The sequence below is a fragment of the Aphelocoma coerulescens genome, chromosome 1, assembly GCF_041296385.1.
Source record: "Aphelocoma coerulescens isolate FSJ_1873_10779 chromosome 1, UR_Acoe_1.0, whole genome shotgun sequence".
NCBI classification, from domain to species: domain Eukaryota; kingdom Metazoa; phylum Chordata; class Aves; order Passeriformes; family Corvidae; genus Aphelocoma; species Aphelocoma coerulescens.
Window position 1 is genome coordinate 79486850 of NC_091013.1, and position 21196 is coordinate 79508045.

The 21196-nt window shown below is 40.7% G+C and overlaps 1 protein-coding gene across 4 annotated transcripts in view; it reads left to right on the forward strand.

Annotated features, from left to right (window-relative positions):
• PDGFD (platelet derived growth factor D) overlaps window positions 1–21196 on the forward strand; it is a 144269-nt gene that overhangs the window by 68039 nt on the left and 55034 nt on the right. Inside the window, exons 2-4 of one of the 4 annotated variants that reach the window (XM_069014746.1) lie at window positions 13862–14066; window positions 17827–18007; window positions 18675–18716. In XM_069014746.1, the coding sequence (XP_068870847.1) occupies window positions 13862–14066; window positions 17827–18007; window positions 18675–18716 (428 nt within the window). The remainder of the gene's footprint in view (window positions 1–13861; window positions 14067–17826; window positions 18008–18674; window positions 18717–21196) is intronic. The other 3 variants (XM_069014754.1, XM_069014758.1, XM_069014767.1) reach the window with 3 other exon arrangements.

Here is a 21196-nt window from a genome sequence, read left to right on the forward strand (position 1 = left end):
CAGCAGCCAAGAAAACTCCCTTCTCTTATCTGCCACTGTTGAATTTGGAGAGTAATACTTTCTTTCATGTCCTTCCACTAACTTTAGATATTTATGGTAACATCAAGTGCTTTGACAGTCGTTGTGTCCTGCTCCTTTAGTTTCTGAGAGAAAATACAGTCTTCTGGCTTCCTCATAATCAGCCATGTGTTGAGTTCTGGTAGAAAGTCGTTCTCTGCAAACTTTCTGCAAGCAATTGGTGTAGTTTATGAGTTCTTGTCTTTTTGGGGAGAAAGAAGTTAATCCCTACATCCATTCTATTCATTCTCATTTAAGAAAATAAATCCCTGCTTTTTTAATTTCTCTTTCCATTGTTTTTCTTTTTCAAACCTGTAGTTGGCTTGACTTTTTTTCCTTTAATATTTCTTTCAACAAAGTGTTGTTGCCAGTGGACTTTTTTGAAACCACCTCCTCCAAATTTTTTTTTTTGAGCTGTCTCCTTCTGCCCTGGGATTTCTTCATTAATTGTTATAGTACACAAAGACTGATAATTCTGCATCTGGACAAAACAGCAACATGTATTTGGAGAATGTGAAGAACTCAGCACATATGTAATTGATTCCTAGGCTTTTAATGACTAGTTAGCATTTCTTTCAGGACTTGCTTCTTAAAAGCAGTCTTTTTAAAGCCATATGGAAATATTTCACATGATTAAAGAAAGGGGGGGGGGAAAAAAACAACCCAAAGTCAAGTATCATATACAGGAATCTGGTATTGATAAGATTTTAGGTGAATTTTGAAATAAGGCCCTGAAAGTATCTATGTGTTTATGTCAGTAACAGACATTACATTAGCTTTTAAAAATCCACAAATGGTATGGTATCTGAGTGATTTTATAAACGGTAAAGTATGTATTTTAATGTCAAATTCTTACTTCAAAATCTGTGCTTTAGCTCTGTGCAACAGTACAAATTTTGTTTATAAGGTGTGACCAGGAAAGGAAAAAGCCATGACAGGAGCAATGTTGTTTGGGGGAAAGCTCCGTTTGGGTCCCATGAGCAGTACTGGTTTGCACTGGTTGATGAGCTGATATTCTCTTCAATCACATGAGAGTCCCCACTGCACCTAAGTGAGACTTTCAAGGGTGCCTGACTTGCTGATCCCAGCAAATTCTAACAGCACTGAAAGTGTGAAAAGATTGAATAAAATTCACAGATTTTGCTGAATTCAGCTATTACATTTGTGTACAAAGATAATTTGGAAATGACAAAAAAATTAACAATGTATTAATACTTGTTTCGAAATAAATGGAAATGTTTTCCTTTGAATCAAACAACTCAGTCTATGTTTATATAATTAGGAATTTTCCCCAACTCAACCTGCAAATTCAAAACATGCATAAATTCTTAACTCTGTTTAATAGGTCAGGCAGGCCTTGAATTTTCCCTGTGAGCTGATTTAGTTCAGTTTCTTGTGAGTTCAGTGCACTGCACTGGGCACTTGCTGCTGCTGCTCCTCCTTGAATTAGTTTTCTCTTCTCCTTTTCACCTTCTGCTCTGGTAAGATCCTCAGCTGGTGTAAATAACTGTGATCACTGTTGGGATGCTGCTGATTTACACAAGCAGGTGGTCTGGTTCCAGGTTTTCTTACTGCTCCATGAAAATGGATTTGGTGAGCAAGCTTCTTCTGTAAATGTCTGAGCTGAGTTTATTAACATCTTAGTATGCTTCAGAGAAGTGAGGGTATTTTTTAGAGTGTTTTCATTTTATTTCTTAGGAGAATGTTATGTTTATTCTTTCTTGATTACTTAAAGGCTCCATTGAAGAAACAAATTGTCCATTGAGATGGGTTTAGTGGGGCATTTGTTTTGTTCTTGACAGAATGGTTCTCTGCATCCATTAAAAAGTAGGAACAAAAAAGAAAAGCCTTTTATTTAAAGCTTTATGTATGAAATAACCAAGTAAATGTGGCTAGACTTGAATTGGCAGGTACGGGACCACCAGTCCCTTAATTAAAGTGAATGAATCAGGGAAGACTCTCAGCCTTTACCGTGCAGCTGTGTAGCAGACAAACCTTTAGTCTGTGGGAACCTGGGGTTCTGCTGGGCTTTTAGGCTTTCCTGTGGCATTTTGGGGAATGCCACCACCTTCTGCCAGTGCATGCAAGGCAGGACTCACCGTGCTGCTCCTGGGCAGAGAGGGAGAGAGAGAGAGAAAGGGAGGGAAGGAGGATTGCCTTCTCCTTGGCAAATATTTGCTGCACAAATCTCGGTAGTGTTTGCATATGTCAGTGTGGGCTTAAAAAATGCATACAGACCTGTAATTGGCAGAAGGAGCATGGATGTGGGCAGCCTGTGCCCTTGCATACTCCATCCTATTCATAGCCCGTGATGCAGCGAGAGTGATGGCTCTGAAATGGTGCCCCACGTTTTGTGCAATGGAAGGGCAAGGACTGTGTTGGTAAATCTGCTGTGTGGAAAGGAGGTGGCATGAAATGTCTCGCTGTGATTCCACCAGTGCTCCGGCAGCCTCTCTGAGCTGGTATCTGCTCCCCTCCCCTACCGCTGTAGCCAAGCCCAGCATCTCACTGGTCCTTGCAGCTGCCCAGTGCAGCAGTGAGCAGAGAGGATAAATAGCCAATTATGGAGTGTATCAGTGTCCATAACAGCTCATGAGGTTTACCAAGTGGGAATTTTGTTTTAGTAAGAAATCAGAAGTGAAGGTCTGAGAAGGATGGAGCTGATGTGAGGTGGGGAACACCACGAAAATGTAAAAAATTAACCATTTTAAATAAAGTAAATAAATACAGAGGCCAGCAAATTATAGGTAGTAGTGCTACTTAGAGTACTTACACTGCTCACAACTGATTTTAGTAACACACAGTGAAGCTATCATTTACCAAAGTTGTCAGTTACATATAGTTTATACCAGATGATATTTAAGGTCATAGTTGTGGTATTTTCTTATTTACAGTCTAAACTATAAAAAGATCCAGAACATTTCACCCCAGGGAATCCAAAATTGGTTGCTGCTGTTCCTTCTGACAGAGTAATCTAGAGTGTCTGCTGCTAAGTAGGACTTCTGAAGTCTCTAAATCAAGAAAGGTATAACATTTTATCCTTTGATGGACTATTCTTCCATGTCTTCCATAGAAATAAGACTGAGATAAACTAAGCAGGAATAAATGAAGCAGGTTGGAAGTGTAAACAACAAAAAGGTCTCTGGAATTCTTGCCAATAAATAGAAATCAGAAAAATACAATTTTGACACCAAATTTGTCATTAATTCAACTTTCATATATGTTCTGCAAGATGAATTTTTTTTCTTTCTTGTGTCAAACACATGAACTAAAACATTTTTCTGACATTGTCTATTCCATTGTTGTTATAAGTAGAGATGGTTTTTGTCTTACTGGACTGTAATCCTAGATGCCAAAAAATATGCAAAGACAATTGAGTAAAAGTCACTTGTTTGGGTAGTCGAGAAAGTGACAAGGTAGCCATCTGCGTTTCAAGCATTAGTGTGGAAAATAGTTTTCCTAGGAAATGGTGCAATATGTCCCTGTCTCCCTTCAGTAGCTCTGATACAGAGTGTTTGTGAAATTAAATGATGTGAGAGTACTGTATTTATTGGACTTTCTCACCCTTTTTATCTCAGTGACATAAGCCTCTTATCTGACTCCCCTTTGGCCAAACAGCTGCTTGGAGCTGTGTTTAATAGTCAACACACAGCTGTGCCCTCTGAGCAGACAGGACCTCAGCACATTCTGTTCACCCAGATGTGCAGCATCAGTACCAGCACAGAACTGGGGTGAGGCAGGAGTAAAATAGTCCCCTTTGTCCAAAACAGATGGAGGTTAGACCTTTTCACCTGCAGGCTGCAGGGCTTGGTGGCCTAGCGTTGATCTCTTGGGTTCCACATGCTCTTAGGGGACCTACTCTGGTTATGCCTCAGCCAAGCAGCCAAGTCCACCCTGCTCTCCAGCCACATGAGTACCACCACTGAGTGCATCTCTCCTTTTTTGCAATGCAATCTACATCAGAAAGTGTAAAGCAGAACCTGAGATTGCTCCCTTAAATCCTCTGCCATGATATCTACAGGCATTTCCCCTCAACTTTAGGCTTTCAGCAAGGTGGGGGCAAACTGGGTTTGATTGTTTCACCATATTTCTCTGGAAGCTTTAATGTGAGGGGGTGCTGATGGTGTCTGCTGGTTAATCTTAAGTCATCTCACATGTCTTCTGAAAGTTGGAGGAGTGAAATGTGCCTCTCTGTGTTCCTGCTCGTGAAAGCTGTAGCCAAAGCTGGCTGAATTTTTCATTGTAACTGCTCAATTCTTTTTTTTTTTTTCAGTCAAACATTTCACTGAATCCACAGTCAAAGGATGACTTTGAAGTTTGGCTTTGCCTCCAGCGCAATTGCACGGGGGACTCCAGATTTCTGTTTAAAAGTGAGAGTTCATTGAAGGTCCATGAAAGTGAAGGATTGTTTAATTACACCCTAATTTTCCAACAGTATACTCAGCCCTGCTCAGAACATAAAGATACATAATGTTTGCTCCCCGTGGAGTCTTAGCAAAGGCCTGGTTATCATTGCCTCCACGCAGGTTTCAGTGTGTTTTCATCTGCTCACACGATATCTTGTGCCTCGAACTTAACAAACCTAAGAGTAGGTTAGGCTCTTCCCTTTTTTAACAACATCCCCGTACAACCTAGAAGGAATGTTTCCAGTCGCTTCCTCTTGGTAACCAGCCAAACAGCTGTTTTTCCAGAAAGGGCTTGGGAAGCTGAGGTGTGTAAATCAAACCTTTGGAACCAGCTCCATTTCCAGTTTTGGTTTTGGCTTATGGTGGTCAGGATGTGTCTGTACTGGCATGAGAGATGGTTGTGCCTATGGCACAGGAGCTCCTGAGCTTGTGGGCTGTGCTGATACACATCAGTATCATCTTCCCGGACGCTGGTCCCTGTATATTGGCAGTGAAGGAGCTCTCCTGCACTTTAACCACATGTAGTTTTGTTCCTAGCTGAAGGACTAAGGAAATGTCTAGATGGTCTTTTGGTGGAGTATCATAACAATAAAAGAAGGCCACAGCCAAGAACTTTATGTGCCTGGAAACTTTGTTGAATTGCAGTATCCATCCACATGACAGCTCTGCAGCATTCTGATGCCAGACCTCCAGAGAAAATCCTAAGCGCTTACAGGAAAGATCCCCCTCACTTCAAGTTCTCAGTACTTTCAGTGTGCATGACTTAAATTACTTTCCAGACTGGGAATTTTGTTTCGCAACACGGGTTTTATGTAAATGATGTAAAGCCACCCCTGTGGCCCAACTCGTGCTTTGCCTTCATGCCGGGAAAAGATCTCAGTACCTTCTGCCCTTTTTGCACCAGTGCTGTGGTTTTCAGCAGAAGAAAACTGAGGCATGGGAGCAAAAAGGGGGCCACGGCATGGTCTTCTCTGGTCTAAACTGTCAGAGACTCATGACAGAGTGCCTTGGAGTAGAAAGTAGAAAAGCTTCTGGGTCTTTACTTCTTTGGCTAAATCTTGAGTCCTGGTCCTTGTGCCAAGAATTTCTTCTGCATTTTACCTCCATCCATTCCTTGGAAAATGGACAAGCCATCTTTGAAGCAGCATTCAGAACCCATCCATCCCCTGAGACAAGACAGAAGTGACCTGAATTCTCTAAAGCAAATAGAAGAATCACAACACAGGCTCCTGTTTCCTTGGAGGAGATTAAGCTGTGTCCTGATATTGTCTGGAATAGAGTTCACTCTTTAGCTGTTAGGCTACTGCAGAAGAAGGAACAGACTACCAACAGTCATATTTTAATACAATGAGATCTGCCTTTTTTTAAAAATATTTAGGTAACTTTAAGCTATTAGGTATTTAGTGCACCGGCCTTAGAGGAACTGAAATATCCCCATAAGCATTTATCTTTGCACAGTTGGTTGATATATGGACTCTAAGAGACAAAAAACATGTCCGTGACAAACACAGTCCAAGCAAAGGATGTCTGTTCGAATACTACTGCCAGACTTTCCATTATAAGAAGCGACCTTTCACTCCATTTCAGAGATTTCGGATCTCCAGTGCTGACATAGAGGATAAGGAAATTCACATCACAAGAGAAAATTGCCTTGATTTTTCTTTTGAAACAGATCTTCTTTTACTGCCTAATGTTCCAACATGTGACCCCCACTCTAATTGCCTATCTGCTACAATATGTTCAACATGAGAAGCCTTTTCCCTTTTGACTGAATTTTCTTTTTCCTTCTGCTAACATTTTTCTTTCTATAAGGAAATTCCATGTCTTTTTCAGACTTAGAAGTGCTTGAGTGAAACAGTTTCTAAAACAATATCTTAAAAAAATTCTCTTTTAAGTTTTGAGCTATGCCAGACTTACGAGGCAAAAAGTCCTTGCTTGGTTGTAAAAAATTGAAAAATAATGAAGGGAAAACTGAAAAGGAATAAACTTTAATTGCACCAGGAGAATTAGAAGGAAGCTTCCCATAAAAGTCTACTTTCTTGAAGCCACTGCCTCAACAGGAAGATTCTGAGTGTCTAAGTCCACACTGTGCTATTTCTTTGCAAAACAGTATGAGCCGATATCCAGCGTTGCTATTTGTGCTTAATAGCAATTGTGTCTCTACCTGGCATCATCTTGTCCAAGACACTACACAAGTTTTATGTACCAGCCTTCTTCCAAAGATGTTGGCACTCACTGCAAACATCTGCTTCAGTTATCATGTTTCCCTTAAGCTCTTTGCAGCGCCAGGAGAATCATTTCCCTCTGTATTTTTTTCTCAACTGTTTCTCAAGGTTTTATGTGTTTTTATGCTCATGATCATGGGGATATATGCATTAGTCTTACTGCACATCATTAGAGCTACATATTCTTGATATCCACATTTTCCTCTTTCATACTTAATTATGAAATCCCAAGAAAAAAATACATTCAGTTTGCTGTTGGTTTAAGAGTCCAACAGAGAGATGCACTGCAACACTACCACCCATCATGAAAGAACTAGCAGCTGAAAAAGTGTTTTAGATGTTGGCCTAACATATGTTACTTTTCTAAAGACACTTTTGCTTTACTGTAAGATATTCAGTATGTTCTTTTGTGTAGAGAAAAATCTCTATCAAGAAGTCAAATAAAAGCAAATAATATAAGTCACTGCTAAAAGCAAACATCACTGAGTGTGGTATCTTTGCAAAAATAATTAAGGAATTGTTTTCTTAGTATTCATCTGTGAAAGACTGAGCAAGGCCCCCACCAAAGTGGGCAAAAGGAGAGTTACAACCTTCACCGCACCAAAATGGAGTCCCACCTGTTCTTCATTTCAGGACTGTTTTTTAGTTCTGTATGCAAAGTGCAGTTATGATGGTGACCACTTCACGGGGAAAATAGTATTATTAAATGTAAATAAAATCATGCTTCTTATAGTGAGAAGCATAGAGACAGGCTGTCTCTTTGAATTATGTGCCTGGACTTCCTTATCAATTGCTCATTTAATATTCTCATGAGGGGTCTTTGCTGAGGTCGTGTTCAACCACAGATTGACCAAGACTAGTGGGGTTGCTCTGCACAGAACCACAGGCAGACTACTAACCATTCTGTTATCAAATGGATGATGGTTCTGAATTGAGTTTTAGGTGTGTGGAGTGTTTTCATTCTTTGATGCCTTCTATTCTGGTGTTGTGCACTGGCTAATTTTGCTTATTTCGAGTACAGCTCAATTTTTTGTTTCTTTGGTAAATCCTCTATGGATATATTCTTCTAGCAATAATCTGCACACAGCTCAGGGACTTGGAGGGAGCTGATTGCTTGTGAGGTCTGAATTTTGCTGAAATCATCTTTTGATATTGCCTCTGTGACAGAACAGGTCGTGCTTTAGATACGAACTCTGATGTTGCCTGGAGTATCTTTCATGCTCCTGATAAAAAGAAGAGGCCTCTTGATAAGAGAAGGAGCAGGTACCTGGAGCTTCTTCTTTGAAGTCCAGTGGCAAACCAATGAAACTGATAGTCTTTTATCAACTCCAGTGGGATTTAGGTTCACTTTTTAATTGCTCATTTGCTGAATGGTAAGTAACACATGAGGTGGTGTTAAAATGCTGTTCTCTTCTTTTTGGGTTTTGATCCAGCAAACTCCTTAAGTATGAGCTCAACTATAAGTTTGTTGTGTCCTTAAAATAAATGGGGTTATTGAAGTTGTATAAAGCTGAAAGCAACTTGAAGTGATGTTTTAGATGGATCCACTATCCCAATATACTCCTAAATATGCATCCTTATACCAGATTGGCTGTTTCTCAGTTTAATGCTTCCACAAGAGACAATTTGCAACTTTTAGCCTGGCTGGGATTGTGCTGTGCCCATTTCATCACTGACCATTTCAGTTCTTTCCCTCCCTTGGTTTGCCTTCTTGGAGAACTGCTGATGAATCGTGGTAGGAGCAGAGCTGACTTAGGTGTGTTAGGCCTCTGTTGTTAAAAGGGCAGAGATGTCTAGGACTGGTACTACCACATGGTATTATATTCTGCATTAGAGAGCAGAAGGGTGATGTTGTGTTCACTGTCAAGGATTTATTTTATTGTTTATGTCAACTTAAACAAACCCACAAAAAATAAAAATGCAAATCCAGAAAACCTCCATTTTTAACAAGGAAAATGACCTTACAGTTTTACATCTTCCCAACAAGATGTGACCAGCTATGGAATATGCTATTTTGACAATGAACTCTGTCATCTTTTCATCTGATTTACGCAGAACTTTATGGATAACAAGTAAAGTTTCTGCTTATTGCAGGAGGGTGGGGAATGAAAAAAAAAAGCCAGTGACTGTCTGAACAGGCTGCCATAAATACAGCTCACTTGGCATGCCTGTCCCCGAGATGAACTGATTTGTGGTCTGGATTCAAAAGTGTTTTACTGTTCTTTGCTTCTCTGTGGATTCAGCTATTTAGATCAGGCTAATTTTCAACTGGAGGAACTGAAGAGCTATTATTCTCCCTGAAGGTTATCTCATTTGTTTAAAAACTGGTGGCAAACCACTGACTGCTGTATTTTTTTTTTTTTTTTGAAGACAACAGCCATGGGGGTGGAGAGTTATATCTGGAAAACTCCCACATGCAAAATCCCAAGGTCCTTTCCTGAAATAACAAATACTTTCACAACTAGTAAAATGAACTTCACCATGGTTCTCAGAAACTCTCTCCTCAGCGGTACCAGAGGATGAGCTCATCAGATTACACTCCATGGCATTTCAGAGGGTATATTTCTTGTCATAAAACATGTCAGAGTATGGTATTTTTTCAGCCTTTACCACTGTATCAGTGTTGGTTGGACAACTTCCCCAAGGGGAAGAAAGAAGCAAGCTTACACACAACACCTTAGGAAGTGAAGCTGAAATTGCAGAAACCTTAAGTGAAACTAAGTATTCCATACTGTTGGTTAGGTCCTTAGACAAGGTTATTTTCTGAATTCTTCTTCTTTCTAAAGGAGTTGACACTTACAGACTCTCCTTGCTGGATATATCCTAGAACAGATGTCAGATTAGCTATTATCAGGTAGAAATTGCCTTTTGGGTTGGCTGGGGTTCTTTTTGTATTATGACTGTTGTTTTAGTGAAAGAATTCATTTTCTGTTGAATGATGATGATGATACAATCAGACTTCTGTCTGTAGTAATAGGCATGTCATGACTAGGAGGAGTAGCTTTAAGAGGAAAGTGTTGATACTCTGCTAAAGCTCCAAAGGAAGTGCAGGCATCCGGAGAAAACACAGGATGAGATCTGTGTTTCTGATTGTTGCTGTTCGTGTAGCATGGCGTAGCTGGGAAAGGGAAACATTGGGTGTGCTGGGCACCTGTGGTGGGGACAGTTTTGAGACAAGCACATTTTCCTGAATATTGAACTGTACCTCCCAGCTCCCACTCTGACACCCAGCTGCACTCCTTGCAGGGGGACGAAGGCAAGCGCTTCAGAAAATGCAGCTGCCTTGAGCACTTAAATGGGTGCTCCTCTAATTTGGACAGCTGGACTATCATGTATGCCAATATGTTTAAAATTAGTGGTTGCAAAAGAATTAAGAGAAAAAAAAGAGAGATTAGTTCAGATAAATAAAATATAGAACAAGCTGCTTCCCAATTAGTTCAGAATCTCTACAGGGAATTGCCTCACAAAAAGGATGTCTTCTAGATTCCTTCCCACTCATCTTCCTTATGAGATAGTTTTTCTCCCCCAGTGCAAGGATATGTTTGTGCCTCCTGCCATCTAGAATATCCTCCTTCTGTGTATGGTCTAAATGGCCTTTTTGTCTTATGACTTAACACCTGCTTTTATTCATTGTGAAATGATTTTATATGCTTTTTAGTAAATGTGACAGGCAGTGCATTATGCACTGTCATGTTTTATTTACTCCCATGAAGCGTTATAGAATATAGTTAGAATGTGACATTGAGGACACTGTGTAGTGCTGCACTGTGTTGTGTTGCAACATGGGACAGTTCAGTGCCTTGAAAGATGCACTGTCTTTCCCTTTGCCTATATATTTTATTAAGTGGTTTTTATCCTGACTTTCCCCTTGCCTAATGTGTAATTTCCATGAGTTCTTCCAGTGTATCTGATGAGGACAATGCTTGTCTGCTTGGAAAGGTCTTATTTTAGTCTCATAGCTTTGTTGATACAAAAAGTGTGGGAGTTGCTTGCATCTCCTGCATCTGTTTCCCAGATGCTCGATGATTCACAAGGAGCCAACCTCTTGAGAGCGAGTCTGGATTGACTGTGTTCTATCTAAGCCTGATTACACTGTAAAATCCCAATGAAAATCCCCTTAGAAGATTCTAGTGTGTTTGATTCCAGAGCTGGCTACACCACTTCAGGTTGTAATTTAGTGCATGGTGAGGGAGGTGAGAGGGAATCAGGCTGTTTCCGAGCTCCAGAAGAGTCTGCTCCAGTGTCAGGGGAAGGCTCCAAGTAGCTTTAGATTTCATCCCATGTAGGCTATAGAAACAGTACTTATGGTCATTCTCATAAAACATACTTTCTTCCTTTGTAGAACAAACTTTTCCTCAGAGTGCAATATTTGAATATATCTTATTTTACTATAGTGAGAATTTTCTCCCCATGCTTCTCTCCAGCCTTTCCTCTAAAATGACTTTATAACTGCTGCATTTACCATGATACAAATAACAAGTCACTGTGCTTTGATTTTTAAGCTTCATAACACGTGCAGCTCTATTGCACCGTGTACCTGTTCAACTTGGATACTGCAGAGCTGTGCCAGCCATGACATTTCAGCCCTGGTCTTGGTCAGGTGTGATTGACTTGCAGGTGGAGCACCATGGTCTGTGGGATTCAGAGTTGAAGTTAAATGAAAAGCCATGACAGACCCTCTTCTTGGTGTACAAGAGCACAGGTAGTGTTCATTCTCAGCGAGTGTGCTGTGTAAAGTGCACACATGTTTTGTTTGGGGGTATATGTATGAGCACATTTAAGAGATACTGTCCCCAGAACTCTAATTTCAGCAGCTGACGACACCAGGGTAAAGCCTGTGCTAGGACTGCCTGGGAAAAGGGAACTTTTCCCTCAGAATCATGAACCAGATTGAACCACACAGTGAAATGCATGGTGACAGAGGGAAAATGGCAATAGTTTGCTGTCCAAGAAAGAAGAGTAAAGGACTCTCAGGCACAGGAGGAGTTTTGCCATGTTTTACTGCAGTAACTTTTGTTCTGACTTAGGGAATGGTTGTTTCCACTAGAATTTGTTATCATCGTCTGTTTTATTTTTATCCCTTTTCTTGGAAATTTTGGATAAAGTCCTGTGAAATATCTTGTTCTCTTGATGTACTGGGTGTTTTCAGAGTCCAAAGGTCCTCAGCATTTCAGTAAGAGCTCAGTAGTGTTGGCTGGACATTTTGTTTCATTCCAGATTAGGGGAAAAAAAACCCCACAGATGTCTTTTTTCCCCTTTTTTTAGAATAAAAGCAAATACAAAACAGACTTCAGCGTAGATGTCCGTGATGAAAATCACAACAAAACTAATAGGTGGGTGGTCTTTATTTTTACCAAATTGGTACTTTTCCAATGCAAATTGTTTGGTCAAAGCAGAACAAAACAAAACTGGCTAGTTCTGCACTTTGTGAGGTAGGAATGCATTTGCTTCGAAAGGGTGGCTCAGGGTGTGAAAGCATCTTAGAAAGATGTCACAATTAGATCTGTGGAAATAGTTTTATAGGAAACACGGAGTTTTGTCTTCTGAGTTTCGGCTTGTTTGGAAGCTAGAATTACTTCCCTGTCAGAAGAGTACAATGAACTGTTGTTAGACAACCATGCTTTGCTTACAGCTGTGTGCAGAGAGGTATTTACAGCCAGGAAGCAGTGAAAAGCAACCTGAAAAATAGATGTGCTAATCATGAAGTTTGTACCATTTGTCTGGATTCCTGTTTTTAATGAGCATTCATAAAACAAGTATATTTATTTTATATAAAGAGCTTAGAAAACTTCAGTCACACGTTAGATTTTATTTTAAGAGTGAAGACTTAGATTAGTGTGTGTGACAGATGGCTGAGGCTGGTTGGTTTGGTTTCATGTTTCCAGTGTTCACAGAATTGCTTGGAGGAGATATTTTTCCCTCATTTATTCTTCCTCAGTAGCCAAATTCAGGAGATGGCACCAGTTTTCTATTTCTATTGCTTGCGGTGGAACTGGAGGTTGACCTGGCATTCAGCAGAGTGATGCTCAGTTTAAGATAAAGACACCAGAGTTGGGTGTTTACATGAAAACAAGTGTCCAAATTCATGTTGATCCCCATACATCATGTGGGGAGGGAGCACAGGTAGCTGTCCCACAGGTGGAGGCTCGGAGGTGTGTGTCTTGACTGGGAACTGAAACCTGCCGTGGTCTCCATGTTGCCTTGGAGCCTTCTAATCCTCAACATTTCCCCATACTAAAGTTGTTAATGCACGGAAGAGTGGTTGTTCGCAGTTCTTTGATGCAAACTGACCCGAATTCCAGTGTCAGAAACAGCTGGGCCATGCAAGTGTATGGTGCAACTGAGAAGACATTTTGACTTTTAGAGACCTGGGTCTTGCCAAAGTTCCTGTAATCCTTGGAGCCAGGGATTTACAGCAGCAGAGACTTTACCTCAGTATAAGTAAACTTTAGGAACAATTGAATATTTGCTCAGGCAGAAGTTGTGGAATTTTAATTAAGTAAAGACTTGGCTATTTGTCTTGAAATTACTGAGTAGGATGATTGTTGGGACAGAATCTGGCCTCAGTTACATCGGTATAAGCATGGAGTATCTGTTTGTGGTACTGGATCATAGGCAGCAAATGGTTCACACCGTATAAATAAAATCAAAATGTGACCTGACACGTGTTTCTGGGAGGAAATACTTAGACACAGTAAAGAAATTTAAATTCACCCATACTCACTTTCCTGCAGCCCTTCATTGCTGGTTTTGTTCAGAGGGCATTGCTCCCCAGAGCACAAAATTTGGGAAGCAGGGCTATTTACCTTTTTTATTTCAGTCTGTCTTACTTCATTGTTCTCAAGCTTGCAGCTTTTATTAAAGTTTAATTCTGTTTTAAAACCAAAGTGGTGAGAAGGAAATTATATACTCAATATAAATGTAAAAAAATAATGATACATTTCTTATAAAATAAAGAGTCTATATATTGAGTTCTGTTGTTCTTACTGTTTAATAGGGGACTGAATTAAGAGAAAATACACTGTACTTCCTATTTAATAATAATTGCTCCTAGACCCAACTTTTTATAGACTTGAAATGCAAATAATTGTGCTGTATTATAAACTGTTGTGTTTTTTGCCTTCCTGTAACTGGAACAACATACTAATTTCTACAAGTTGTGACTACTAACAGAGAGCAATCACCTCACAGACTTGTACCGAAAAGAAGAGACCATCAGCGTGGCAGGGAATGGCTGCATCCACAGTCCTCGCTTCCCCAGCAGCTACCCCAGGAACCTCCTGCTGACATGGCGGCTCCACTCCCCAGAGAGCACCAGGATCCAGCTGGCTTTTGATAATCAGTTTGGACTGGAGGAACCTGAAAATGAGATCTGCAGGTGAGTAGCAAGTGGAAGTTTGCAAAGGGCTCCTTAAGACCTCGTTTGAGCTCACTGGCATGAGACTGCAGAGCAAAACCAGGGCATCTCTGGCTGGGTCTGGGATGTCCTTGCAAGGAGGACAGACCTTTAAGGGGCCCTCCCAGCTGAAATTTATCGTTGAGTTTATAAATAAACTGAGCTTTCCTGGACCTGAAGCAGTTTTCTCAGGTTTTAGTCCTTCTATAGCTTTTAAGCACAAGGTACTTGTATGCTCAAATCCAGCTATCTGACAACACAGGTACTACTTTAATAGGATTTTGTCCTCTATCACCGCTGTCATGTTTCAGCCAGGCAAGAAACATCTTTTTCAGTAGGTGGAGGGCTCTAGGAGGTTTGAGTGAGTAGGTAAGCATTTATACTGGGGTGAGAGGGACAGATAAAAATGCATTGAGAAATATAATTATGTTCAAAGTACTTGCTTGTCTTTATTGATACTCTTCACTGCTACAGTTCCTTTTAAAACTATTAAATATAGGTCCACAAACATCAGTGTGCTGGTGCATGCTGATATATATATATATAAATCTCTTAAAGCATGCCCTACTATATCCCAGTTTCTTTGGTTCCCCTTTTAAGCAGAAGTGACCTTAAGCTCAGCTGATCTGACTGATTAACCTAGGTGGATAAACTGCTTTGCATTAGTAGAGTACAGAGGTGAGTCTTGCCAACATTCACTAAAACAGTATAAATCCATGTGTTTATATTTCTTTTATTCAGCTCTCTATTCTGTGGGAGAAAACAGGCTCCCATGCCCTCCAAAAGGCAGATTGCTGTGATGCTACTTATATAAAATGCTTAAGTCTCAGCCTCCAATTCTGCCTGGTCATGTTGTTACTTACACCTTATCTGTGCAGAGAACTGGGTTGTTAGTGTTTCTGCACACCCAGCCTCTTCTTATCTTTGTCAATTAATTTGTATTTGTAGGGTTTGGCATCTCTGCAGGCATCTTACAGGGTGGACTTTTTTTCCTTTATTTTACTTTGTTAAATTTTCTGCATTACTGATAGAGAGAACCGTTCCTGCAGGTTTGTTTTCCATGTAGTAAAAAAAGAATGCAGCCTAAAACTGGCTCTCCTTCCCTGCTCTTTGGCAGGTCTGCTCTGCTCTGGTGATGTTGGTCCAAGATCAGCAGCAGAGTCAGTAACAACAGTAACCTCCCAGTACCCCAAGTGCTTTCCCAGATTCAGAGCCTAATGCACACAGAAGCGGCCTGTTAATATTTACATAGTGGATAAACTGTAGCTGACCTTAAAGCATCACAACTTTGAAACAGAGGGCTAATTTACTGTGGAAAAAAGATGAAGTATTCACTATCAAAAGCCATGAAAGGTGGTGGCACAGTGAGGTAAAGTCAAGCTGTTACTGGCATTATGTGCTTGGAGAACATCTTGGAAGACAGGCTGCCTGCTTTTTCCAGAGCAGCTAATTTAGAATGCAGGGAAAAGCAAAGACCTTCCATCATCCATAGTGTCTATAGAAGCTGGAGAAATACCACATCCTTTTCTGCCATAAAGCTTTCCCTAGAATTTCTGGAAGACCTTTATTTGGGTAGTATTATTTCCAGAGTGAGGAAGTTTTTGGTCAGATAGCTTGTGATAGCTTTAAATCTGCTAAGTACTGTGTGCAGTTAGATTTTTTGCTAGTGCTCAATATATTTTTCAAAACTAGATCCTTTCTGCAACTTCAGTCCCTGACAATCCCTGCAGTGCTGCTTTAGAGAGACAGCCAGGACTGTTTTAACTGAAATGAATGCCGAGAGCTGAGCATATGCTTGAAGGCTGGGCATACTGAAAAAGTAATTCAGGACCTCTGCACCTTACCTTGCTTTTGTATTTGCTTTTGACCTTAAGTTTTTTCTCCAGAAAATTCCTAGTGTTTTCTTTCGATTTTTCATTAATGCTAATTATTGTAATTTGCATACTATTAAGACTGAACTGATTGAAATTCATTCAGGCTGAGGAATGCAAAGGTGTATTTTAGCAGAGCTATATTTCTTCCCAGCTTCTGAAGAAGGAGAGGAAATATTCAAGGTCTTACAGAATGTTCTAGAAGTGCTGTTAGCATTTCCACAGGCTCTTGATAAGAGATGATTCTGAAAAGCAATTAAATTACCCAGCCGCTGAGGCTCCTTGGATGCACAGAAGCAACTGAGAATACACCTACTTCCATGATCATTGCAGCAAAACCTCTGCTGTTGAAAGAGATACAAGCCCATCTCAAAAGTCCATGGATTTTCCCTGGTTTTGCTAGTTAGTCTGGCTTCTGGCTTCCAAAAGTGGGGAGGCCAGTCAGGACAGCTTTCACCAAAGTTTACAAGGTTTTCTTCTGCTGAACAACCCCTTGTGTTGCAATAGGCGTTCAGTTTTGTGCTGCCCGGGGGGCTGGAATGGATTCTTGGGAGCTCTGCTGGGTACTGCATCTGTTACCACCAGGGACTGGGAGCTGGGGATAGTGGAGAGAGATTGAGACATGTTTACCCTTGCCTGGAGCTAAATTTTGGTGTGTTACAAAGAAATAATATTTCAGCAGAGTTCGGACAGGTTTAAGTGATTCAGTCAGGGTGGAACTGTTATTTTCTGTTCTGTGCAGTTTGGGGCTGGTGAATATAAAAGCACCAGGGTCGATATTCTCAAACCACATAGTACTTATGGGTTTTTTCTCATGGGCTCTCAGCAGAAAAAGAAAAGCAGGTCTGTTATTTACAGAGCTACTCAGCTCCCACAACTGAGTGAGGAGGGTACTTGGCCCGCAGACCTGGGAGTGGGAAGCAGTGCATTGCTAGCAAGAATCACTTAACAGTTCTGAACTCCCTCTTTGGACAGAGCAGATGCTTTGATAATAGAAAACATTCCTGATAAAGACCTCCAGAGTTTTAAGGCTTAACTGTACCGTGAGGATGGCACTCAACCTGCCCCTCTTGTAATCACCTCTGCCTCTCTGGCTGCAAAGTGTGGGGCCTAATTCTATCTCCAAAGATATTGAGAGACATTTTGTCATAGATTTAGTAAGATCAGAACTGTATTCTCTGTCCTCTTTACTCTCCAGCTTAATAACTGTACTCCGCACTGCAGCACACAGAGCGGCTGCATACTTTCCTGCTTGAAAGCTGGACATAAATCTTTCCAAACCAACTACAGGAGCAATGTACCACCTACAAGGAAGGTCCTAAAAAGCACCTTTCAGCAGCATGCACTGCCCTGTGTCCCTCCAGCATCTCCCTTTGCTCCTGGCACAGCGGCTGCCCCGCTCTAGCCCTCCTACTGACACAGCAGGCGGGAGCCTGTGGCTGCTGCTGCAGGGAGCTGGGCAACCACCAGAAAGTGCACAAGTGCTTGCAGCTGTTCAGGTTGGGCAGCGTGCCTTAAATAATATTTTATCAGGTCTCTAAATTATTTACCCACCACATGAAACGCAATGCGTATGCTTACTGTATACTAAGCACATGCAAGTGCCTCTTACTGCTATTTTAATGTGGTAGCAAATACTGTCATGTTCCAGAAGCACAGAAATCAGTCATTTGAGCACTCAGGCAGTAGTTTGCAGCTTAGTTTATTTTGTGCCACATGAGCGTGTCCACCATTTGTAATATTTAGTCTGATGTTTTGGAGTGGAGAACAGGGAACAGTTGTCTTTATGTCTCCAGCTGTGCTCCTGTAAATTTGCAAGCACCCTCTGTAACCAGAGTTAGCAAAAACTAATTCTTCATATTCTTTTTAAGGTATGACTTTGTGGAAGTGGAAGATGTATCAGAGACCAGCACAGTTATTCGAGGACGGTGGTGCGGACACAAGGAAGTACCTCCAAGAATAACATCAAGAACAAATCACATAAAGATAACCTTCAAATCTGATGACTACTTTGTGGCTAAACCTGGATTCAAGATATGTTACTCTCTTGTGGTAAGTCTCCTAGGGATAACAGGGGTGAGAGACAGATTGCAGTGTAAAAGAGCATCAGTTCTTGAAGACTGGATGGTGTAGCTAACTGTGGTATCAAAACACTAAATGACTGAAAGTAATTTTATTCCAGCAACTGCATTAATGCAGATCAAAGTACTTTTGACATCATGTCATTAAATATAAAATAAAGTCAAGTTCAGTTCAAGATTTACTCTAATAACATGTTTCAGAAGCACTAACACTTTCTATGCTGAAACTGCACTGCCACTGCCTTGAGAGATGCTGCAGAAATAGCAAAGAAATGGCTGCTCTGTGAACCCCTTTTTCATGTTCGTTCGAGGTCAAATAAAAATACCTTGAGGGGTTATGGCTGTAATTCTCAGATAAAGAGTAGTTTATTCTGTATGCAAAAAAATTGTGCATGCAAGACAACGTGCAGGCTCAGACTGTATTTTTAACCAGATGTCAACATACCCCTGTATATGCAGAAGCATTAGTAGTGTATCATGTACTGTTTCAACGAGATGAAAACCTCCTCTTTTTTTGTTGTTTTTATTTTGGTTTTGTTTTTAGGGAGCAGAAATGCTCAGTACTCTTAAGTAGATTTTGATACAAATATGTATTCCTTTGTATTGTCCTGATTAATATTATAATGCTTTTGGTGCAGTGTAGCTCGAAAGAGGCAGATTTTGCAAACACTCAGGAAATGGTAAGCATTAATTTATTATACTGTCATAATTTTGTTTTCCTATCCGTCACACTTCTTACTCCCTTTTTATTCAATCCACTGTCCTTTAACAAGAATAAGAAAACCTGGAATAGCAATAATGTTGTAACAGGAAAGAGTCATTGTTTGAGTCATTTCACTTCCGTCTCTTGGCTTTGCATGCGTGTATGCCTGTGTATGCTAAAAAGAGTTCATAAACAGCACATTGTCAAGACAGAGCAAAACTATAAAGATTTTGCTCCCTTGCATTTAAATTGTTAGGCTTCTAGTGGAATAAGGCATTAAATTGTAAGTACATCCTGACCTCTAATTTGAAGGTAATCTACTAAAACTCAAATTCAGGCAGAACAGTCTATGAAAGACCACTGGGCATAAAAAATGAGACAGTGAAGCATCAGCCTTTCTTTATACTGTTTGTATTTCAGCACAGCCACAGAAACTCTGCTGAATTTAGCAAGTTTTATTCCAAAGAACATAAAGATAGGCTGATAGTATTGGGCTTTTCAAAAAGGAATGTTATCACTCATAAGACACAGGACTCTCTGACTAAAAAGCTCAGGAAAGGCTACTGTATTTATCTCATTTCAAAGCTATGAGTAAACAGAGAATTTGCAATCTAGAAAATCTATTTACAAGAGTAATTTCTAAGTGCACCCTCTGAATGAAATACTTCTTTATTTCAGAGAAGAGCCCTGTACAGGTTATTGGTGGTATTTGTGAGATGGGGGATGATTTGTACCTAGCTGGTTTTCAGATTCCAAACTGTCCAACCTAAAACTGCAGGATTAATACTGTGCAGAGTCAGCCCTTATGCCATAGTCCCCACAGTCGCCTAGAGCACAGTTCATAGATATGCTGAACACTGCTGACCCCTGAAGGTTGGACTCAGTGTGTTTCTAGTCAGTAAACCAGGGAGCATTAATGAAGCGTGCAAAAACATATGGTATTGTGTATGAGATGAAATGAAGGACCTTTACACTGCCTTTTTTCCTTCCCTTCGTAACCTTCTCCAACAAAGGGCTACTTCTGGGGCCTTTCTTGGAACATGGTGCACAAGATATGTGCAAATCTCTTAATTCCCTTGCTTTTTCTTATGTTTGGAGTTTGGATCTGCATGGTAGTTGTTTATTTGTATACCAGACTGAAAATTTTCCAGAGAAAATAAAGCAAGTGATTTGGAATTTATTGATCATCTCCATCTCCCGTGCATCATGCCAGAATGACTGGGGGAATTTCTCACTGTTACTCATGCAGCCAAGCAGCCTTGCAGCCTGACTCCTTGGCCTCTCGTTTATAAATCTTCAAGGAAGTCAGTGAAGTTCACTACATTTGATGCAGATCAAGCTTTTACTTAGTTCAGCACTCTACACGAAGCACAAATAAGGTGCCACAGAGCTTAGCAGAAACATCCTTCATTACCTCTGTGTACTTGTGGTTTTTGTATTAATTTCACATTTCAGTACCATTTAGAGAAACAAAAGGGGATTATTTTTCTAGAGAATAATTAAAGTAGATTTGTATCACTTGTAGCACATTTGCCCTTCTGAAACAAGGTGTAGATAGTAAACAACCCATGTTGGATGAAAGGGTTCAATGGGATTAAAACTCAGACTGATTCTGGAAAATTAGACCAAAAAGATACAAGGATGGTCTTTAACAGTATAAGGTTGAAAACTATATGTATACATGTGAATATTTAGCTGTCCCAATATAAGATAAGGGACCAGGGACAGGGGCAAAAATCTGTGAAATAAAGTCTGACCATCTAGTTACAGCATTTAGCAACTTCGGCTTGCCAAGGCTGTTGCCCTCCACCTTCTTCCTCCTGCTCTTCCTACATCCCCTGTGTCTTGGCACCTCTGCCTCTGCTGTCCCCTCTGTGGGTCTGAGGGACTCGGAAAGCTGGAAGGGGAGCAGTGATGGTGGTCGTGAAGGCATGGGACAGGTCCAGCGTGCTGGTGGCCAGCTGCCTGTCCCAGATCTGCTCTTCTCTCTCGAAGTTATAGCACTCCCTGGAGTGGGAGTCAGTGGACCTGACTCCAGGAGTTTGTTAGTGAGTCGAGTGTGTCCTGCTTTCCACTGCTGACCTCAAGTTGCCTAGGAGTCAAAAGTGTCCTAACCTCTCTGGAAAAAGTCCCTCCTCCTCTGTGCTGGTTGCAGGAGGAGGTGGGCGTGCACAGCTGGGGTCTGGTCTCTACACTTGACACCTCACATTCAAAGCCCCCAGTTGTAACTGTGCAGTTTGTTGGCTTAGTCTGGGTATCTGCATAGTAAATTTTTTCCCTCAAACCTCTTTAAAAATTGTCTTTTCCTTTAAGCTTCACAGATCTGTAGAGCAAAAACGGTCTGGAGCAAGACCTAGATAGCTACTATGCGTGAGCCTCATTTGATTGCAAATTTGGTTGAAATTCCTCCCTATCATTATCACTTAAAGCCATTATTTCTTGGTACTTTTTTCATGC